We start from the raw sequence: 19,186 nt of genomic DNA, 5'->3' as shown, positions 1-19,186 counted from the left end.
AGCAACCCTGGAGATCCATTCATCCTCCTCCTGACTACCAAACTGGCAATACTGTTATTTTAATTGCAACCATGGTTTTTCTTTCGTGATTCTGTGCCTGAAGTTTGTTCAAGGTCATGAGGTGGATAACAATACGCGCACGATTCGGGACGCTCCAATCTGCAGGATCAGTATCAGGGCAGATTTGGTTACGTGGAAAAAGGGCACGTTCCGGGGTCAAACTGTCACCAACATAAAACCTTCATTAATTGTACTGCTAATATTTCAAATAACAGTTAATACAATTTGACATTTTTGGTATAAAAAAAAAGAAATACTTGGGCATAAAGGGTAGAAAAAAAAATTAAAAATACTGGGTGATTCTTTAAAGGCCACGTTATACCCCCATGGTCGACAACACCCGCACTGCATCAGGTGACGTACGCATTCCCCCGCGCGGCACCTCTGCGTAGCTGGCACACGTCAAAAAAAGCTGCGATGCGGGGAAACCTGCGGAGCTTATCTCTCGTAATTGGCCCACTTTAGTCACATACTCTGATGGCACACTTGCCGTTCCTGTTGGGTCCACATACCACCTATTCTACCGCCTTCTCAACCGATTTTGCAGCATAATTAAACGTTTCCGGTCATTCGGGTCCCTTTGTTCCATGTTACGGAGAGGAAAGCAAAAACGGCTACCGGTTATTACCAAAATGTGCTGGGGTGACACCTCTGACTTGGAGAAGAACTGCAGCACATTATCAAATCCGCTCACGTGGGTTGCGGTGGAGAGTAAAAGCAAACTACAAACTATAAATAAAAACACCTAAAATACATCCATACATTCTTGCCCTAAGAACAACATGTGTCATGCTAGATGCCATAATGAGAACACTCATGCACACAAGTGGAAGGTTCAATGAAGATAAATTCTGAGTCTTATTAAACAAAACATAAATAATACCAATCAAAGTCTCGAGTTTCACATCTTTCATTCTCAAAAATGGCTCTCCTGTTCATAAATACAACCCAAAAGTTACACAATGAAAAAGATCTGGTGATTAGAAGTGATTACTGTTCCGCTTGTAGGACCACAAGTCTTATTCTCGAAATCCCGCATTGATCCAACAGAGCCTTTTGGGATAGCTCACAAGGGACGTTGGGCTTTTAGTACTGACAATCTGCGCTGCTTCTGCAATTAGTGCACGTTATAGAGAGAAAGTGACAGGTATTACACAAACCGAACTGACGCCGATGGTGTGCGCGTTTAACTCCTTGAACAACCCAGAAGCGGATCAACACCACGACCGTACAGACCTGCGAGTAGATTCGCCGCATTGACACATCCCTCATACTGACAACCCAGCAGGATGACGATGATGATGTCCTTGTGAAGCTCAACGTTAACATCTTGTTAAAATGATTAAACATAGTTGCTTCTGGCAGATAATTTTGGGTTGTTGGGAAAAAAATGAAAATCAAAACTCCTTGGGCAGAGATTACATGGAGAAAATGTTCAGTGTGTATTTTCCCATCTCAAACTGCCAAAACAATTAGCATTAGCCTGTTTATATGGGTGCTTGTAGTTTTGCCTAGAACATAGCCACAAGGCTCCATTTTGTTAGGTCACTGGAAACACGTCAAATCGCAGGACCTTTCTGTACTAGGATGGGCGGGTACATTGAACCAAAATATATTGCGGGGAACACGGCTTAGATCCACTCCTAATAGGTGAAAATCTGTACTAGAGAAACAATATAATCAGCCACTCACATTTGTCATGTCCACCAGTTATGCCCGCAGATAAAAAGCTGCTGGTGTGTGTTCTGTTTGAAATTAGGAGTGAACCCCTTTAAGAAAGGAGGGGGGCAGTGTCAGGTAAAGTACGATGTAGAAGTAGGCTGAGCGGCAGCTTGTTGGAGAAAAATTAAAAAGAAGTCCGGCTGTGGTTCACTGTGCTGGATCGCTTTTCATGTGCGCTGAGACTGAGAGACAATGTGCAATTGCGCAGTGGCACACTTGCCAGGAAACATTGGTCAAGACTACACAAAATAAGCGACGTCTTTCAATATCCATGTATTTCTACTCATAACAAATTTTACGCGTGTGATTTTTCGTGCTCGACTGTGGAGAGTTGCGAGCCCGATGGCGCACGGGCGCATATGTGCCTGTCAAATCACAGTGACTGATATAAATCTATTTTATGTGGAATGTAAGGTAACCAATCTGGAAAACATCTTTGCAGACTGCCTGGATATGTTGAGACAGTGAGAATAACTACCAGTTGATGACATGACTGTTTGCTAAAATTGTGTTTACGTCATGGCTGTCTTCAAACAAAAGTTAAATACATGTACAGAATACTATACCCACAGACATAGTATTGATATAGATGAAATTGTGATATGCAGTGAAAACAGGGAAGAGAGGGAAGAACAATTAGAAAGATGGAGGCACGCACTGGAAAGGAGAGGAATGAAGATTGGCCGAAGTAAAACAGAATATATGTGCGTAAATGAGAAAGGTGGAGGGGGAAGAGTGAGGGTACAGGGAGAAGAGATAGAGAGGGTGGACGACTTTAAATACTTGGCGTCAACAATACAGAGCAATGGAGAGTGTGGTAAGGAAGTGAAGAAACGAGTCAAAGCAGGTTGGAACAGCTGGCGGAAGGTGTCTGGTGCTCTTTGTGACGGAAGAGTCTTTGCTAGGCACGATGTACAGATTAGAGACGGTGGCACTGAAGAGACAACAGGAAGCAGAACTAGAGGTGGCAGAAATGAAGACGCTGAGGTTCTCGCTTGGAGTGAACAGGTTGGATAGGATTAGAAATGAGCTCATTACAGGGACAGCCAAAGTTGGATCTTGTGGAGACAAGGTTCCAGAAAGCAGATTTCAATGGTTTGGACAGAGAGTGAGTGTATTGGTAGAAGGTTGCTGAGGATGGAGCTACCAAGCAAAAGAGCGAGAGGAAGACCAAAGAAAAGGTTGATGGATTGTTGTGAGGGAGGACATGAAGACTGTGGGTGTTAGAGAGGAAGATGAATGAGAAAGGCTTAGATGGAAAAAGATGACGTGCTGTGGCGACCCCTAACGGGACAAGCCGAAAGAAAAAGAAGACGAAGAACCGAATACAGGAAAAGTTGTCGGATTTCATCTCACAGAGTGAGGAAAAATTGTGTGTCCTTATATAGTCTATGTATATTTCCCAACAGTAGATGAACGGAAATCCATTTGTCATTAATAAATTATCTTACAAATTATGAGGTTAGATAATTCCCAACGGCAGCCCAGACGATCACTCATGACACACTAGTGTCCCAGAAATTCTAAACAAACTCTGGGGGATTAACCGTGTTCTACCATGCAGTGAAATGCCACGAGATCAGGGTGAAACACTTGACATTACATTTGATTGCGTGTCTCTGTGTCAAAGACTGCACCTGTTGGGTGGGTTCTTTTTAAAAAGTCAGATTCCAGAGGCGAGAGAGTGAGGATATTGGTAGAAGGGTGGTGAGGATGGAGCTGCCAGGCAAAAGAGCAAGAGGAACACCAAAGAAAAGGTTGATGGATGGGTGTTAGAGAGGAAGATGCACAAGATAGGCTTAGATGGAAAAAGATGAAACGCTGAAGCCGAAAGGAAAAGAAGGAGAAGAAGAAACAGAAATAATTGTCCAACAAATGAAGAATCCAGTTTGATTATTTGAAAAGTATCGATTGCATCGGTAAGCGAGGACGCTGGCAATATTTTGGCTTAAAAATTTTAGCTGCCATATTTCTGGACAGAATAGTTTTTCCTTTTGGGCTCAAAATGCCTTACTTGAGGGTAGAATCACAGGTCTGTTTTTGTTTTCATCTTTGCCATAAATTCTCGTGGACTAAGCTGCCACTTTTCCAGCTAGCCTGGTGACTGCGTGGCCTGTGTTGGATTATCCATCCATCCATTATCCCAGCCGGTGAAAATGGAGAGCATTACTTGGCTGTTAGCATTTCCTCAACTAGTTTGTTGTCTAAATAAGCATAACTTGACATCAGCTACTAACAAGGCATAAATAAAAGCAGCTCCGAAATGTCCGCAAAACAGCTAATGAACGATGAAATTCAACATGCGTTGAGATGATGCTTTAGCGTCATGACGGGTGAACGACCCTTCTGCTTGAATGCCAAGGTGCTTAAATGTCAGTAACCCAATTTGTGACGGATGACAATAAAAATGTCGACATTTGATGAAATCTCATTCGCTTGTAAATTGCCAATTACCTTTTGAAACGCATCTGCCGAATGGCAAGAGCCAGCGCTTCCTCGTGTGCAGACCTCGAAAAGTAGGTGATCTAATCAGGAAACGCCAAGTGCTGGTCTAATTGCATCATTAGCTAATGCCATGACTCAGTCACAGTGACTTTTACACTGTCACCACCCCGCAGCCCCATCCACAAATAGGGAGTCAATTCTCCAGTTCTTCCCTTGTAAGGATGCTCAAGCAGAATAATTTTCATGTTGTGTGCAACAGTGCCAAATGTTAACATTCCAGAAATATCCAACTGAAAATTATAGCAGGCGGCACGGTGGGGCAGCTGTAAAGCGTTGGCCTCATAGTTCTGAGGACCTGGGTTCGATCCTGGCCCCGCCTGTGTAGAGTTTGCATGTTCTGCCCGTGCCTGCGTGGGTTTTCTCCAGGCACTCCGGTTTCCTCCCACATTCCAAAAACATGCAACATTAATTGGACACTGTGATTGCGAGTGCGACTGTGTGTGTCAATGTGCCCTGCGATTGGCTGGCAACCAGTTCAGCGTGTGCTCCTGCCCAATGACAGCTGGGATAGGCTCCAGCACTTCCGTAAACCTTGTGAGGATAAGAACCTTGGAAAATGGATGGATGGATGAAACTATAGCACTCGCAAAGTACTCATTTGTCAAAATGGGGGCACACGGCTGGCCCTTGAGCTAACTCACAAGCATTCGGATTTTGATTTGACACAGATATTTCGATGCTATGTTTTTAAAGTAGAACCTGCTGCCTGTAAAGCCGGCAAGTCTCTTCCCCCCCCCCCCCCTTTCCAGGAAGATGAGATGACAGCTCTGTGGAAAAAGGGAAAAGCGCAAACCTAGAACACGGGTGTGAAGCTCGACAGCCAAAACATAATTCTCCCACACTGTTGTGTCGAATGCAGTTTTTGCATTTCTCTGACAAAGATTTTGGACTCACTTCACCTAATTATCTGAATGTGGTAATATTCCACTTCAACGAGTTGTGAACTGTGCAAAAATTGAAATTAGTCTTCCATTGCGGACATTAGTGTTAAAAAGGCTGCTGAATGAATGACCTAGAATATCAATGTCAACTTTGCACTTTTAAGGGGCAGGAAGATTAGCGCCTCCGCAAATGGCAAAGTATTTATTTCATTTTCTTATACCACAGGTGACAAACTCAAGGCCCGGGGGCCAGAGACGGCCCGCCACATGATTTTATGTGGCCCGCGGGGCCAAATCTAGACCGTCAATTTTCATGATTCTTTCAAAATCTGTACCAAAATTTCAAATTGGCATCATCATAAATGAAGAAGTTGAGATATTACCAGCATTATTGTGTTACCAGTTGAAGAATACATTGCCCTTGATTTCTGATACTAAAACTGGTTCATAAATTGATGTAAATATGATGAGACAAATATTTTTATTGCTTCACAGTCACAACGGCCCTCTGAGTGAAGCCGGAACCACAATGTGGGAGATATGGGGATGGGCCAGACAGCGAATATAGAAAATCTGTCGCTAATTGACAGTCCAAAAAATAAAACTGTTGAACATGCGGGGATAAACCGCCAATAAATGTTTTGGGAGTGATTTACCCTCAAAAAAAAAAAAAAAACACACACACACACACACACACACACACACACACACGTGTACATATATAAAAATAAAATGCATATATATTTTTTTAAATGCAGAAAAGAAAAATGTCCTACTAGGTGAATCTGCAAGTTGCATCTGCATGATGTAATACATGTGTATAATAAACTTGCATCTGCTCCCCGTGCCAGCGTGGGTTTTCTCAGAGTACTCAAAACACGCATAGTAGCTTAAGACTCCAACTTGCCCGTAGGTGCGAAGTGAAGCGAGTGCGAATGGCTGTTTGTTTGTGTGCGCCGTGCGATTGGCCGCCGACCTGTTTAGCATGTTCCCCACCCCTCACTCGGAGATAGCACGCCAGCAAATCAAGTGAAGATAAGCAGTATCGAAAATGGATGTCTGGAGACCTTTTTTTTTTTAACATCAGTTACCTGGCATTTGAACAAAGGTGTTTACAATATGTACAATATACATATATACACTGTAGTAATTACAGTGAAGAAAATAAGTATTTGAAGACCCTGTGATATTGCAAGTTCTCTCACTTAGAAATCATGGAGGGGTCAAATTTTCATCGTCGGTGCATGTCCACTGTGAGAGAGATAATCTGAAAAGAAAATAGACAGGTGTTCAAATACTTATTTGCAGCTGCATCACACAAATAACTCACCCCCCCCAACACCCCCACCCAAAAAAAAAAAAAATCATACATTGTGATTTCTGGGTTTTTCTTTTTAATCTCTCTCACAGTGGACATGCATCTACGATGAAAATTTCAGACCTCTCCATGATTTCCAATTGAGAGAACTTGCAATATAGCAGGGTGTTCAAATACTTGTTTTCTTCACTGCACAAGGTGTGTCAGAAAGGTTCCAGGACTGGACAAAGGGTACAGCATTTCAAACTCAAACAAAGGTTTTCCCCTCCTCAACGTAGTCGCCCTGCAGTAGATAACTGTGACCCCATCCCTGTGCAGGCATTACATTTTTATCACGTACGCTTTTATATGTAAAGGAGGAAATGTGGATAAGTGGTTAGCACATCTTCCTCAAAGTTCTGAGAACCCAGGTACAAATCTGGTCTCCCCGATGTGGAGTTTGCGCATTCCCCCATGCCTGCACGGGTTTTCTAGGGGTACTCCGGTTTCCTCCTACATCCTACAAACATGCAAGGTCGGTTTATCGAAGACTCTAAATTGCCTGTAGGTGTGAATGTGAGTACGATTTGCAGGTGACCAGTTCAGGGTGTACTTCACCTCTCACCCGGACTCAGGTGAGATAAGACACCAGCGTGCCCACGACCCTAGTGAGGATAAGCAGTATGAAGGCGGTGGAGTTACAAATATCGACAATTTCATCGGGGATATGGCGGCCGAATAGTAGATATCTGTAACGAGAAACCCAAAACGCATGAACGGAAAAAGTGACGTCACTTGTCCAAGGTGAAATGACATTGCAGATCTCTACCTTGAGCTCTTTCTCACATTTCAATTAGTCACAATTCCATCACAGATGTCTCGAATGCAAACTCAAAGTGCAATATTCAGAAAGAAGTTAATATCCGTCCATTTTAGGAGCCGCTTATCCTCACAAGGGTTACAGGAGCACTGGAGCCTGGAGGCAGGGTACACCCTGAACTGGATGCCAGCCAATCTGACGTTAATTCAGCATACTCATACTTACCTTTAAAATGTTAAGAAGGCTTACCATGTGGACATCAAGATGGCCGTGACGACGGAGCAGCGCAGGACCACGGAAGGAGACTTCCAGGAGAAGGCAACTGGTAAAGTCCTTTATTTGACTAAAACTTCGAAGGGGCGAAACCTCTTTTGGATTTGAAACATCAGTTCGTGATATCAATCCGAGAGGTTTCCTGACACACCTCGTACCTTACTAATCCATTAGCTGCCATGCCCACTTTTATTGAGTTTTAATTTTATTATTTGTATTTATTTATTTTGCCGCGCCGCCTTCGTGAGTAACGCGCCCACCACGTTGTTCCGTTGTCCAGGTGACGTTTGAACCGGTCACCTGGCTTGGCCGCAGTCCGGAGGACGGACACCTCCCGGAGCTGTCGTCTCCGCGTCAGCTTGCATCTGCACGACAACTCTACCCGGCGGGTAACACACGGCGGACCGGAGAGGGTGGGGGGCATCACGACGAGGGCGCCTTCGTTTCACGGACGGGGACGCCACCTCGGGCTTCCCGTTTACGCTCCGTCTGCCGACATCTGATCTGAGCCGACGATGTCAAGCCGCGACGACGGGGCCGACTTGAAGCCACACGGGAAGCTACTCACGGAATGGTGCGACGGAAATGGCTCCTTGACGAACACTCGTCATTTTTCAGGGCTTTAACACGCGTGTTACTTGATTACAGAACGGCAGGCAAACAGTGGCATGACTCTTTCGGGCTACCGTGAATTAACGCGGCGTGAATTCAAGCGTAGGACCCGGACGGCGTTGCAGCGCAGATACATAGCGCGAATCCACTCCGCACACAAAGGAAATGCGTTTTAAAAAATGCTTACCTTTGGCGAAATGTTTGCCTTTCTGGCGGAGCACCTTGCGAAGAGGAGCGTCTGGTTTTGTTGCTCTCTTGACACAACTACCACGCGTTGTGGAAAGCCCCGCCCCTTTAAGGCTTCGGAGGAGCAGCCATTGGCCAGTGGCGGCACGACTGCGGCCCCGACGAGGCTCGCGATTGGTCGGGCTCGCGCGTCAGTCTATTCGGATTCCGCTTCCCGCGTTGGTCCGCGGCGCCCCACAATACGTCGCGATCCGCAGCCTATATTTAGGCGTCAACAGCAACTGGGCCAGTAATGCAGCCAGCACACAACCGAGGAGCGCTGACTGACCTCCAGGGTGAACAGGGCTATTGTTTAAATGTTGTCTTTCTAGAATTGTAGGACACATTACGCACCAACATTTTTGACATTTATTTCCAACTAAAATAGGTAATTATATCATTTGATCCATCCCTGGGTCAACCTATGAGGAATTAGCTTGATGGCATAATTTCTGTTTTGAGTCATTTGCTGTCGCCGTAGCGGGATTGTCTAAAACACTCAAAAACAAACAAACAAAAAAAAACTTACAGACAGACCTAAAACTGCAGTCAATCATGACCACAAAGTATGTGGACATCTTTACTCATGACGACCTAAAATATCACCCAAAGGTTTTCTCCTGCATTGGCACTCAATATGGAGAAAAAGCTTAGTGTGTCTCCAAAACTGTTATCAATAATCACCAAAATTTATGACACCTAACCTAACCTTCATCCTCTGAAAATATCAGAACAATTGCCCCAATAGTTAAGATTTTATGGATGTTAAGACCATGTGATGTTGTCAAATGGGAAAAAAAAAGTTGTGAATTTGTGACAATTAATAGCTGTTATATAGCTATTTTGATTTATATATTTTATAGACATTGGGTTTTTTGTTATTGTTTTATCTTTGGCATAATTTACTGGGAAGCACTTTGGGACTTCTCTCCAGCAGTGAAATGTATTCATTTGCTGCGACTGACATCTTTAGAAGTCAAATATCAGTTTTCAATGGGACTGCTGGCTGTGAAACAAAGAGCAGATACATTTACATCATTTTAACTTATGAAAACTATAATGTACTTGTTTCTGTATTTTGTGCATGTATTTGAAATTTCTTGGGAGGGCCAAAAAAAAAAAAAGCCCTCAAATTCTGGATTGACTCAAGTAAGTAATGTGGAACAAATTATTGTAACTGAGTTTATTGCGGGTTATTCAAAAATGCTGCCCAGTGGTTAGTCACGTTGATGTTCATGCTGAAGGGACAATGCGGGGTGGTTTCAAGTGCAAATGGAGAACTCTTCACTCACTGACCACATCATTGGGTACATCTGGAATTTTTTTTTTTTAACCTTTCGGGGCCAGTGCAGTTTTTGGGAAGTCGTCTTGACAGTTGTCCTGAATTAATGAAAAAAAAATGATGCAATGATTATGACCAATTTCAAGCTTCGAATACACTTCCTCTAAAGTTGTATAGTAATGCACAATTGTCTCAAATATTTCACAAACCCCTTAAAAAAATTGTCAGTTTTAATAGTTTATTCGATAACTACATCAACTGTGATCCCAAAACATTTTAATATTTTAAACTTATTTTACAACTTTACCATTAAAATAAATGACTTCCAGACCTCGAAAAAAATGGAAGAGAATCACAGATGTAAATGACCATAAGGCAAAAACTATCTCTCACTAACAATCCAGGCTAAACTTAGCTCATCATACAAGGTTCAAGGTCAAAATGTATTCCTTCACTGAACTGCATTTCCTTGATACCAATTCTTATATTGACAGGGCGTTGGCTGCATTTTGTGGCATTGTAGGGTGTTTCGGAAAGCACACAAAAAGCAAATACAGTTCCACAGATTAAAAAAAAAAAAAAAACGGGAATCTGTAAATTTGCAAATGGTAAACTGTGAATGTGAGGCATTACTGTACTATTTTAAGATTTGGATTGCCAAAAGATTCCCCAGATCTAATGAGGCAAATTGAAGGAAATTCTAACTTCACAAATACATCACTATTTCTGTGGTTGTAGTTTGCGATAGTGTACAACTACATGGCATCAAAGTAGGAGTTGTTTTGCATCCCTGCCACCGAAATTAGCTGCATGGGAGGGAAACCTTATCATGAAAACCTTTCAGTGCGATGCAGAACAACTCTACATCACTGCTAACTACAACCACAATAATACAACAATTGTCAAACGAATAAGAGATTTAAATTGGGACATTCTTGTATCTTTAAACTTATGGTTCTGCGGTTCATATGCCCGACTTCCCGGCAGGCAGCGTGGGTTCAGTTACAACTCAGTGATGGTGTGAATCTGAGTGTGAACGGCTGCCCGTCTCGATGTGTGCCCCGTGATTGACTGTTGACCAGTCCAGGTTGCCATCAGCCTTTCGTCTGATGTAAGCTAGGACGGACTCCAACTCCCCGTGATCCTGACAGGTGAAGCAATATCGACAATTGATGGATGGATGGATGTATTTGCAAAGACAGAATTTTGTGCTAGTGCTTCTGCTGTACTGCGTGGGCGTACCTAAAGTTACGGACCGTGAGCAGCTGTGAATCGGCTACAGTTACTCTTTCATAACGAGCGGAGCCTTGACTTGAGCGGCAACCTCGGCCCCCAGAAGCACCTCTACGATAGTCAGGGCGAATTCGAAACTGGTTCCGGGCCCACGGCTGGTGATGTAATGGCCATCCTTCTGCACTCGAGCCTCGGAATATTTATAGTGATCTAAAAACAGACAAAAGAGCAATACTTGATGAGGATGAAGGGGAGAGCCTTGTGCAACAGACTGCGAGAACCTGGAGACCACCACACTTGCAAGGGTGGGCGCACGCAAATGCACCTGACCTACTTTCTCACTAGTGTGTTGTGTCAAAATGCTGCAAGAGTTCATCTTTGAGTGGTCCATAGAGTTTACCTGCATGAAAGTGTACCATGCATTTCTTTAAAAAAAAAAAAAAAAAAAAAGTAATAATCTTATTATACTGCATTCCGGATCAGGTAGCAAAATTCCAGAGAATTATCAAAGTCGGAAATTGTAATCAACAGAAATTTACAGGAATTAACAGGAAATCATTGGAAATCAATTAACCAGGAAATTACAAAATTGAAGGGTGGACGTTAATATGGAATTTAGTTGGGTAAAAAAAAAATTTGGGGGGGGGGGATAATACGATTAAACAACCAGATTTCACCGACTATTGCCTGAAAGGGTCTGGCAAAATAAAGGGACAATGATTTTTTAAATTTTTTTTCCATCCATCCATTTTCTTCGCGGCGAGTGCTGGAGCCTATCCCAGCTGTCAACGGGCAGGAAGCGGGGTACACTCTGATCTGGTTGCTAGCCAATCGCAAGGCACATTGACACAAACAGTCACACTCACGATCACATCTAGGGGCAATGTAGTGTCCAAATAATGTTGCATGTTTTTGTGATGTGGGAAGAAACCAGAGTGCCCGAAGAAAACCCAGGAAGACACAGGGAGAACATGCGAACTCCACTTGTGGGTCCAGGATTGAACCAGTGTCTTCAGAACTGTGAGGCCAAAAATTTACCAACTTTACCGCGCCGCCCCATTTTCTTTTTTTTTTATTTGCTTAATTTAACATTTGGACTGAGTCTTTGCTGGTAATGTTGGATAGGGGTGGTATTTGTGTTCATTTTTTCCAATGGGTTCTGCCAAAGGAATGATGTAAATTTAACTCAACATCCGTCAGTGAAAGAAATTATTACTCAAAAAAAACAAAAACTTAGTGACGTTCAACTTGCACATAAATTTGTTGAAATGTCATGCTTTTTAATTGTATTAGTTTTTATGGATGTCTTATGACAAACAAAAGTTTTATCTATGCTTGTTATTGCCAAACTTCTGATACTAAAATGCTAATGTGTCCCATTCCGACTGATCCATTCAATGTGGTAAGGTGGAAATGCACAAGTCAAGTCAATACTGTGCAGTAGAAAAGTGGTATTAGTCCATTTTTTGTGTGTGCCCCCACTGTTGTGCCACGTCAGACTACGGCACCTTGCTGATACTAATCTATTTCCCCCTTTGAGGGTTTAACAGCACTTTTCCAATTTCCCAGTTTTGTTGAGCACAGCATTAGATCCTGCAGCAAAAAGATGAACATCACGAGCTTCCCTTTTTTTAACCTCTTGGAATGAAGTTTGTTGAATTTTATCTCACCCCCAGCCATCATCTTGTCCTTCATTGCAGGATGTGTGGTCACTGTGCTACCATAGCCGATGCCATGCGCCAGAAGAGCTGTAGGACCTGCGGCGGGAGAGGAAGCAAAGCCATTTGGGGTTCACTAATGCTGTCCTGTCGTAAAATGACTCATCAGCCACTTGTGTGACGTGCATCCATCCAGTGCTTCATCGTAATGCCATTTGGATAAATCTTGCAGACTAGGCAAAAATATCAAATCAAATAAAAACAAGTTCAAAACAATGTTACCTATTGGAAATACTGTGAAGTAAATCTGTTCCAGGCTCATCCAACCAATAACTGTACAGGTGATTCGCTTCTTTTTAGGAGTGTGGAACAATGATAGTTTGTCTTCCTTTTAGGAAATGAAGGGTCCACATTGAACAGTTTTTCTGAATTGTTAATTTTCTAACTACATATTTGCAAACCACCCAAAAGTGCATTGTAACAAACTTTTTTGTCCCGACCGACCAGTGGAGAATCATAGGTGAAGGGTATCTCAGTTTGGAACAAGATTATTTACAATTTCTGCCCTGACAATGCTCAACAATGAGACATTCATCCATCCATTTTCTACACCACTTATCCTCACTAGCGTATGCTATGGGAAAAGGGAGTGGTCAAAGACATTGAATGTTGCTGCATTAACTTTGGCAAAGGCCAAGCACTGCAGTGAGCTCATTCAAAAACTGTTAATAAATAGAAAGTTATTGATTATGCCCCTTGGCGGTGTTCCCATGTCGTCTAATTATTACACTTTCCCCTTGCAGGACTGCAGACTGCAAACGGCTCTTATTACAGCCCTGTGACCGAAACTCAGACATGAGAGATGACAGTTGATCATTACACTGATCGCACACATTTTATGCAATTTTAGGCCTGTAAAGATCATCAGTCACGCACAAAAAAAATGAAAAAATTAAAGTGAACACCCCATGCCAGCAAGGGACCCGCTTACTGGCAGCTTCATTAAACTGCCAATTCCTGTGAGTGTTTCGACCATTTTCTAGGACACCCTTCAATCCACTTTTTCCATATTAGTGGCTGCAGTCCTTTGTCATAATGTCCTTTCCGTGTCCTTTTTTCACCCCAGCAAAAGTCAAGTAATATGTCTTTCCAGTAAAAGACAGCCATTTAACAAAATATGACAGCGTCTTGGATACCAAAAGGTTTCATATAGTTCCAAATCTCCACTAGTAGGCTGAGGAGCATTTAAAGCTGGATTTACACTGCAGCTCCAAGGCCCAATTCTGATATAATGCCCAATTCATTTCTATGTACATTTCAAATGACAGATACTGTAACTAATATGGATTTGTTTACATGACTCGACAATCCTGCAAGCACAGAGGCCTAAATTGCACACCAACTACCGGAGACAATTTCTTTGTGTGTTGTTACATACTCGGCCAATAAAGCTGATTCTGATTATGAAAAGTTTCCATAAGCATCCACATCATGCACAGAAAATATGGAACATTACATGTTACATAGAATGTCTGGCCAGACTCTTGCTACCTCTTTTGAATTTAACAAAGGGAAGCTCCCATTTGTACTTAATTTTGTTTGTATAACAATCAGGCGTGTGATTTGACTGAATGAAAAAAATAATATAAATAGCCGGAGGTCCAGGGGCTGCAAGGATGATCACCATTTTTAACATGCATGTTTTATAAATTGTATTATGAATGAAATATATCTGGTACATCTATAAATAAATGCTATTCTGTTTTCAAAATGTGCACAATATGATCGTTCATTATTTAGGTGCATACGTTTACCCCCAAAAATTACAAATTCAATTACAAACGAGTAAACTACTAGAAGTGAAACTAAATTGAATTCAGATTTGCATCATGGCATGCAAGCGTGCTTTCATAGCGTATATATATCGTATCCATTCAAAAACCTACTTTCTTGTTTTTGCAAATGATTGAAATGCACGAATTTGACAAATTATTAACGTCATGTTTCGTTATTAGGAAATAATACAGACATTTTTACAATTGCTTCTGAACTGTCACCATGTTATTGATGACCCTGTTGGCAACCGGGGTTGGTTGTTTCGGTGGATCTTGCCTCCCAATAGCGGGAGTAGTGGACGTAAACAAAGGATGAAGCCGGGAAGGATTGTTGGCCTCGGCTTGACATCCGAATGTACTAGCTATGGAAAAGTTCATTTTCCTTGCTTCCAGTTGATAACGTGCTTTACCATTTTGATCGATTTTGCGAATTAAGTCACTTAACAGAGTGCTAACTTCCTTCTTTCCAACGGTATCGGCGATTTCTCGTTGCATCCAATCCCGTCAAAACTTATTTTTGACATTTCTATCAATTTCTTTCAAACGCGAAGGGTCTTTCCTCTCGAGTACCGCCATTGCATTCCCTTGCAAATGGGCCCATTACCTGCCTGTTCCACATTCAACAGGTGCGTATCACATTTTCCCCCTCGCTTCCAAAAGTCGGCTCGGAAAATGAACGAGTGTGGATTCTGGCATGGGTTACGGTCGGAATATTGCAGAAAAATGTAAAATATATATCTTTTAACCCACTTTTGGGACATCATGATTTTCACCCACTATATCCTTCAGTATATCAAAATATTTAAGTGTTATAATCTGAAGCCATAATTTGGTATCTAAGAAAACCCAAGTACCCTCTCGCAGGCAGCGTCGCATTTTTGGGACGAGATTATTAATTAGTAAAATTATCATATAACTTAACATAAACAAAAAAGAAGTGTTATTTCCTTGATTGTGGCCTGTTAGGAGACTTTTATCTCAATAAGGCAAAAAATTGCCACCCTGCCCATGAATGGATTAATCTATGCAATTTAAAAAGATGGAATTCCATCTATAAATGGAAAAAAATCCCGTCTGAACAATTGACAGTCAAACCTCTAATGTACTTTATCCAGAACATATTTGTCTACGCCTCTGCTGTAGATTTACATTTACAGTAAGTTTTTTAATGTCTATTTGTGCTGTTCGGACCAACGTAACAGAACCAATAGGTGTATTTGGATGACGCCAAGACATTGTAAGTTGAATCTCGCAGTCCATGGGTGACAAAGACAAAGCCCAGCTTCGAAGATCAAAAATCCGTGAATGTTTACTCCCCTCCCTCAAAAAGGATTTTGGCAACAACTCACTCAATTTCAACCAAGGTGAAAAGAGGGGAAAAAAATATCCCTGAGCCCAGAGCGCAATGACCGGGAACTGCGGTCATCACCTGCAGCCCATAACAGCGTGTGCATCGCATCAGGAAAGCAGCCACGTATTTGGTGCGCAGTAAAAAGTTTCATGGGGCTTGTTTTTTGCGGACATATAAACAGTGTCTGACAGCTGAGGCAGTATACCATTTCTTCACCATATAGAAGCTCAATTTATACACTTTTTATATATACATTCTAATTTGATAGACTTGTTAACAAAACTAATCGGAAGTTGATCGGTACGGTGTGCCCACCCTCCTGCTGTGCCCACAAAAAAAAAAAAACAGCTGGGGACCACTGGTTTAAGTAGATTAATTGTTAATTCCTGTGATATGATTGAAAATAAGACTAACTTTTACTACAAAATACAATTTCCTCCCACTCTGTACAATATTGTCATATTGCGCGAGTCCGAAACGATCAGTTAGAATGCTCTAAAACAGCTGGCAATATGCAAAACCCAGATATTATGTTTAAAGCCTGTCATCCAGTTCACGATACACAACTTAAATTGTCTTATAATAAAATGAATATAGCCAATAATTGTAGACGGCTTGATTTGAGTTGATCCGTCAGCTAATATGATAACTAAAGAAGACAATTTTGTAAGGATTTTAAATACTGCAACAAACTGTCAGGATTTACGCAAAAATTAGCATGCTGCTTTTATTTCAGTCTCATCTAGAATCTGCTAGTTTGAGAGAAACTTTTATTTTTTTTCACTGCACCTGCACAGATGGCCGCAATAAGGCCTTTCCTGCCATCTTGGTCCTTCAGCACCTCACTCACAGCAGAAGACTGCAAGAGAAAGCGATAGAGAACACGTGAGAGCGTGCAGGAAGCAGATGCACAGTGAGTCACGGGCAGAACATGTTGTACAGTGAATTCAGCATTCACAAACGTGCTTATTTGTGTGTATTTTGGGAGAATCATCTGCTATTTGCATTATTTTATGCTCAGGCAACAGCAATAAAATGACTACTTGGTGCCATCTGGTTAAATATTGGTGGTGGTGGTGGTGGTGTTAGGTATAATTCATAAATTGAGTTTTTCCATCTGCATTTGAGGTACATATTCTCTTTCCCTTGGATGTTTATCACTGGTTGGGTTTAGCTGTTCATCCACAGCAAGCATGAAGTGAAGTTTGCGATTAGTTTGCCTAAGCTGTACATTTAAGGACAAGTGTAATGGTACGGCATCACTATTTTTTTTTAAATCATTTACATCAGTTGCTGGTTTGGATTTCAAACGTTGATCCAGAAAAGCTGCTCTCCAAATTTTGCCCAAGTCAATGATTATAAATATGCTCAGCAGATTTCTCACCTCTGCCAGGTTCTGTGCCCCTGGCATTCCCCCAGGAAGAAGCACCACATCATAGGGGCCCTGTGATAGAAATCAAAGGTTCACTAGGTTTCAAGGTCACCACACTGTTTACCTTGAAGCAAAAAAGCTCGATCCAACCTGTTTTCTGGCATCCTCCAAGCTTGCATCCGGACAAATCAGAACATTTCTGCTGCACTGTACTGGTTCTTTACCAGTCAGCCCTGCCACCGTCACTGCAATCTGCAATGATATTGTGCAGACGTCACCAAATGGTACCACCCTGGCTTCATGGCATTACTGTAACAGTATTGAGCATTCACCCACTTCACGACATTAAATGTACAACATGTTACCGTACGTGGAATACTTTCACTCTGCGACATTGTTACAAAACGTGACATGAAAGTTTAGTCGCATTATCATAGTACATGGATGGTATCTGAAGTTTTTATTTTGACAGTCCTAAAATGGCTCCGGTGGCGTTCAACTTTGACATTTTAGCTTGACCGACGTAGCGTGCGATCATAAAAAGCGCTCGGCACTGTAAACTGTGGCATCTAAAAAACATCTGTGTGTACACAGAGCTACAGACGACAAAAATTTCAAAACGTGCTTTAGTTGCGCAGATATGACAAATTAAGCGACAGCATAATTGGGAAAACGTCCACAAGAGTGTTAGCTTGCTAACCACTACAAAAAAAAAATCAAAGTTAGCGTAAGGACAACGTCTCAAACCCCAGCTCTTCGCATGATGTCCACGGGGATAACAGTCTCCATCTCCTCTGCACCCTTCGACAGGATAACCAAGGCTCTCTTTGCGGCCATGACTGAGTGAGCAGCTCGTCAGGTGCAAAAAGAAGCAAAGAAAGCAGTTCAACCAGTGCTCAGTTAGCTCTGGACTGACTTGCTAGTCGATGGCACTCTACCGCTCTCTGGCGATGGCAACGTGATAACGTGATCGTTTTTGTTTTTATTTCCCTTGTAATAAAATCAACTTGTACCCGGGTGGATCTAGTTGTAGTTGCACACAAAATTATCGTAACATTTTGTCCACGAGTAATTTTTAACTTCTCACTGTGAATTTTTACCTTCGTTGGGACACGGAAGTTGCGTTAATTTGGTATTAAAATAGCATTTGCTTGGTAAAATATGGCTGTAAAAATCACGGTTGATTAGTGAAAATAAAAAGTCATGAATATGCCAGGAGACGCTACCGCGGAGTGATTATTTTGGGTCACACTGACTTGTGGTACACACTTTTTCCAATAAGTGGCGGCATTCCCCAATGATTCACGAGGAGGCCTTATAAGAAGCTTTTAGATGTCTTCCGTGCATTTATGGTAACAGTGACTACTACCAAAATGTTTAGATGTAAAACGTAAATTGTTTGATGTACAAAGGGGCAAATAATAATAATAATAACAACAAAAAAGATTGATCTTCTTTTCATTCAAGTTCTTGCCTCTCATCTCGGTCAGGATCCATTTTTTCCATTTTCCAAGCCACTTATCCTAACAAGGCTTGCAGAAGTGACATAGCCTATCTCAGCTAACATTGGCTGAAAGGCAGACTACACCAAGAACTGGTCATCAGTCAGCTGCAGTGCACATATCGGCACAATAACTGAGTGGGAATCAATCGCAGGATGCCTGCACCAAAGTCAGGCCTGTCTTTTACAACACCATCAGTGACAGATTTAGAATCAGAATCCTCTATTTCCAGGCTATGTAAACAAACACCAGGAATTTGTCTCCGGTTCTTGGAGCCGGTCTAGTGTTACTGCTTTTAAGACATAAAATCATTAAAACACTCAGATTCCAACAATTTAATGGCAAGAGCAAATAAGCTGTTGAAATTTCTGCTGGTTTTAGTTTCCATTGACAGATAGCATGTACAGTTGAAGCCAGACGTTTGCATACACTGTGCAAAAACACACTTTTCATTTTTTGTCTCACTGTCTGAACTCAAATCAGACTAAACCTCTCCTGTTTCAGGTTAGTCAGGATCACCAAAATTAAAATCATTTTGTTAAATGCTAGAACAAAGAA

The 19,186-nt window shown here is 41.9% G+C and overlaps 2 protein-coding genes across 8 annotated transcripts in view; both read right to left on the bottom strand.

Annotated features, from left to right (window-relative positions):
• Window positions 1-8,514, bottom strand: part of kcnab2a (potassium voltage-gated channel subfamily A regulatory beta subunit 2a) — a 92,668-nt gene extending 84,154 nt beyond the window's left edge. For all 5 annotated transcript variants that reach the window (XR_009796754.1, XM_061831939.1, XM_061831940.1 and 2 more), the window contains exon 1: window positions 8,358-8,514. The gene's annotated coding sequence lies outside the window, so the exon portion shown is untranslated. The remainder of the gene's footprint in view (window positions 1-8,357) is intronic.
• A 1,044-nt stretch (window positions 8,515-9,558) lies between these two features.
• park7 (parkinson protein 7) lies at window positions 9,559-18,087 on the bottom strand. 3 transcript variants are annotated; one of them, XM_061833639.1, is made up of 7 exons: window positions 17,874-18,087; window positions 17,277-17,378; window positions 17,139-17,198; window positions 16,544-16,613; window positions 12,581-12,667; window positions 10,934-11,120; window positions 9,559-9,775 (listed from the first exon to the last, which is right to left on the bottom strand). In XM_061833639.1, the coding sequence occupies exons 1-6, from the start codon at window positions 17,961-17,963 to the stop codon at window positions 10,960-10,962; spliced, it is 570 nt and encodes a 189-aa protein (XP_061689623.1). In that variant the 5' UTR covers window positions 17,964-18,087; the 3' UTR covers window positions 9,559-9,775; window positions 10,934-10,959. The 3 variants fall into 3 exon arrangements, with proteins under 3 accessions (XP_061689623.1, XP_061689621.1, XP_061689622.1); XM_061833637.1 differs by having other exon boundaries at window positions 9,560-9,775; window positions 10,920-11,120; window positions 17,874-18,086; XM_061833638.1 differs by lacking the exon at window positions 9,559-9,775 and adding an exon at window positions 9,790-10,821 and having other exon boundaries at window positions 10,920-11,120; window positions 17,874-18,086.
• Between the last annotated feature and the right edge of the window lie 1,099 nt (window positions 18,088-19,186).

This window comes from Syngnathoides biaculeatus, chromosome 10 (genome assembly GCF_019802595.1).
Source record: "Syngnathoides biaculeatus isolate LvHL_M chromosome 10, ASM1980259v1, whole genome shotgun sequence".
In the NCBI taxonomy this organism is placed as follows: domain Eukaryota; kingdom Metazoa; phylum Chordata; class Actinopteri; order Syngnathiformes; family Syngnathidae; genus Syngnathoides; species Syngnathoides biaculeatus.
This window is presented reverse-complemented; position numbering and strand designations above follow the sequence as displayed.